The 3583-nt window shown below is 30.0% G+C and overlaps 1 protein-coding gene across 1 annotated transcript; it reads right to left on the bottom strand.

The window, feature by feature from the left end:
• Positions 1 to 426: 426 nt before the first annotated feature.
• LOC137920343 (zinc finger CCHC domain-containing protein 10) lies at positions 427 to 2689 on the bottom strand. The gene is made up of 3 exons (XM_068763643.1): positions 2486 to 2689; positions 2238 to 2405; positions 427 to 774 (listed from the first exon to the last, which is right to left on the bottom strand). The coding sequence occupies exons 1-3, from the start codon at positions 2527 to 2529 to the stop codon at positions 570 to 572; spliced, it is 417 nt and encodes a 138-aa protein (XP_068619744.1). The 5' UTR covers positions 2530 to 2689; the 3' UTR covers positions 427 to 569.
• Between the last annotated feature and the right edge of the window lie 894 nt (positions 2690 to 3583).

Below are 3583 nucleotides of genomic sequence, written 5' to 3' on the forward strand. Positions count from 1 at the left end.
CACATTTTGTCACTATACAGTCTTAAACATATTTTCAACTATAACCACTAATACAAATTCAAATTAATATTATTGTTCCTAATAAAAAACAATCTGCAATTTTTATACAAAGCATAACTGGACTATGTCAAGTTATAAGATTAATGCCTCTACGATTTGAAATTACATCAATAAGACAACATACTTTTACAATAAATCCTTAAAATTGTGAAATAAGTGACCTCATCACCAATAAACAATAATTACAACAATTTTTTACAACACTAAAACTATGAGAATTAAAATGTCAAAGTTCACAATTAAATTGTTTATCGGTCATCAGGTAACACAAACAAATACATTACAATCACAAACAATTAACACTAGAAATATTTGACCTTAACTATGACATGCATCACCAGTGGGGTAGTGCATTGCAACAGAGAATTTTCTTTTTTTTTTAAATGACCGGCATTGTAAATTCTCTCTTGCAACCTACTTTTTAAAGAACCTCTTCACAGTGGCAATCTCTTAAAAATAATTCATTAGCTGTGATAAGACTTCTGGTAGATTAAGATATAAAAGAGAATTTAAGAATCACTGCTCCCCGATCCGGATTCAGACTCACTGCTGCTGTCGCTGTCACTCTCTGAGCCACTGCTGCTGTCGCTCTCTGAGGATTCGGAACTGTCAGATGTTGATTCTGAGGAGCTGCTGGAAGAATCCTTGTCGGAGCAATCTGAACAGTCAGAGCTGTTGCGTTTCTTTTTGTTTGGTATCTTGCATTTTCCATAGCTGAAAATAAATTGTTCATGTTACCATCATTAGAATTCCCCCTGCCTCCCCCTGATTTCCAATACAACCAGAATGAACTGTGGCATGATCAAAACATAGAGTGAATGAATAATTATACCAGGAACTACAGTATCTACATTCATTTGAATGAATATGTTTGATAGCCTGATTTGTTAAGATAGTATGCAGCAAATTTGAACTTGTTGCAACTATGGTTTAGCTTCAACAGCTAGGAGAATAGAGTCATATTCAGTGTATTTGTCACATCATGGATTTCAAACAACACATTAACAAAAAATTTTGTTTGGCCCTTCAAGTTTGATTTAAAAGCAAAAATGGTTCGATAGAACAGGGGATTGGCAATTTGAGATCTTTGCAAGAAAATACACATCTCAAATGGGTCCATGCAAAGCATTTTAAGTGATAATTTGCAAATGATGTGCAAAAAAAATTATGACTTTCTGTCCACACACTCCTTATTCTCCGTATTTAACACAATGAGATTTCCATCTTTTCCCAATAATAAAAATCATGCTAAAAGGAAAAAATGTTGACACAATTCCCAATATGAGAGCGGCAACAGATCAGCTGAAGTAACTTCTAAAAGAAGCATTTCGGAAGTGTAGAAGCATCATGGAATCAAGTTAAGTGCATCGCTAGCCAAGGAGAGTACTTTGAAGGGAAATAATTTAAATTTCCTGTAAACTTAACATTTTATTAACAATAAATTTAGTCATCATATTTTTTTACCACACCGAGCTAGCTACCTACCTGCATGCTGCATAGATAATATATTACATATTGAATGGTTAACAAGTGAATCTCAATTTAATAAGAAAGTCAAATATTACAAACAGAAAATTTATGTATAGACTACCCTCTTGTTCATACATGAAAAAATAATAATATACAATTTATGTTGATATAAGCTTTGAAAATCTAGTTTTATTAGTTGCTTTTAAATTACTATACCTAAATAATTATATCAATTATGCATATGATTTAATATATAAGTTTTAATCTAGTAAAATTTAACAATAATATTAATTTATAGTAAAAGAGGGCACTTCAAAAATAGTTTATAGATTTTGGGTTAAGCAATACATTTTTAATTATTTAAAATTGTTAGTCATAATATATTAACTGTGAATTAAGGGTAGACCAGTGTTGTTTTTCTATTTCTGTATGATAAACCAATTACAATTGTAATAACTAAATTTGAGATTCAAAAATACAACAACCATATGGTAGCTAAAAATCAACATTTTCTTAATTTGTATTTCAAAGAAGAAATAACGAAAATAAAACGAAAATTAATACAACCTTATATATCACGAATACTTAGAAAATTTTGAACTGTATATCAGGGTGACTATTTTGACCAGCTACCGCCAATGATAAAAATCATAGTAGAATGCGTAACAAGACAGGGAAAATCGCAGCAAAAAATTAGCAATCCTTACCTGCACTGCCCTTCGTCCTTAGATTTTAAATTCTTTTTAAGGATTTGTGTACGTGATGGTCGAATCAATATTTTTCTTTTGCCATTGCATTCGTAGCTCCAGTGGCCATATTCCAAACATTTCTGACAACGAATACCCTGAGGAAATGCAGCGGCCAAAGCAGCTTGCCTGTAAAATAATTCGTTATTGATCTGCAACGTTAGTAACAATAGCAAATATTCGGAAGATTATTAAAACATATATTTTACTTTTTTCTTTGAGCTTGATGTCTGTTATAGGTCCCCAACGTCATTTTGTTTTAATTTGCTCACTTTAAGATTGAAATCAAAATTAAATATTCGCTTTTGATAAAGTATAATAATCCGCAGGTAGGTCAGTAACTCTTTCACACTTTTCAATCTGCAAACAAACTAAGTGATAGATTCGCGTCAAGCGTGGCCATCACACTTTTGTTTCTTTTTCTTTTTTGACAAATTTAGAGATGATCGATGATTAGCGATATTGCACTATTTAAAATTTGTAAAATTGATGCTTTAATTACTTATAGAAAATCATTAGAGTCATCACGGCATTATAATTATAATTTTATGTAATTTAAAATATTTCTATTGGTTTAATATTTATTAAAAAGGAACATTTTAAGTTTTTTTTTTACTTTTCTATATAATAAAATATGCGCTATACCGTATATAAGCTCATCACCTTGATATCTAAAATAGTTTGCCCCATTAGACCAGTAATTTGATTATCTTATATTCGCTGGACAGAGTTAACAAAGCACCTTCATGCGATATTTTACACTTTTACTTACTTACTTGTAGTGAGCGTCAATGACTTGAAATGAATGTTTAGGTACGTTTATTTATTGTTACTTTTTAAATATGCTTAAGTAACAATTTTTTATTGTTGAAATAATCCTTAATTATTTTACTAATAGAACTTGAATTTTTAGCTCATAACTTTCTTTTTTGGTTAATTGACTACTATAAAATGGTTAAATTAGTTTAAACAGAAATCAGTATAAATATATGCTATATCGTTAGTTAAACAGAAACAATATATACACGAACAAAAGAAAATGCTCGTACCATCCTTACGAAAGATCTGATTTTACTCTATGTAAACGCATCCTTAACTTGTTATCACAGATCGATAAAATTAGTTGTATATTTTCTTTTATTCACTTTTTCTGACATATACAGTATAGTTTACTAATTTTAGAATTAAACATCTTTTTCCGTTAAATTTTGTTAAAAACATTTGACACATTTCTGTTGACTTGATAGAATTTTCTGTCAAGATGACATTTTATGTAATATTCTGACAGTTTACGTGGAGGTGTGTGA

Source organism: Battus philenor, unplaced genomic scaffold (assembly GCF_028537555.1).
Source record: "Battus philenor isolate CCGP_79_NKW_IND1 unplaced genomic scaffold, ilBatPhil1.0.hap1 SCAF_18, whole genome shotgun sequence".
In the NCBI taxonomy this organism is placed as follows: domain Eukaryota; kingdom Metazoa; phylum Arthropoda; class Insecta; order Lepidoptera; family Papilionidae; genus Battus; species Battus philenor.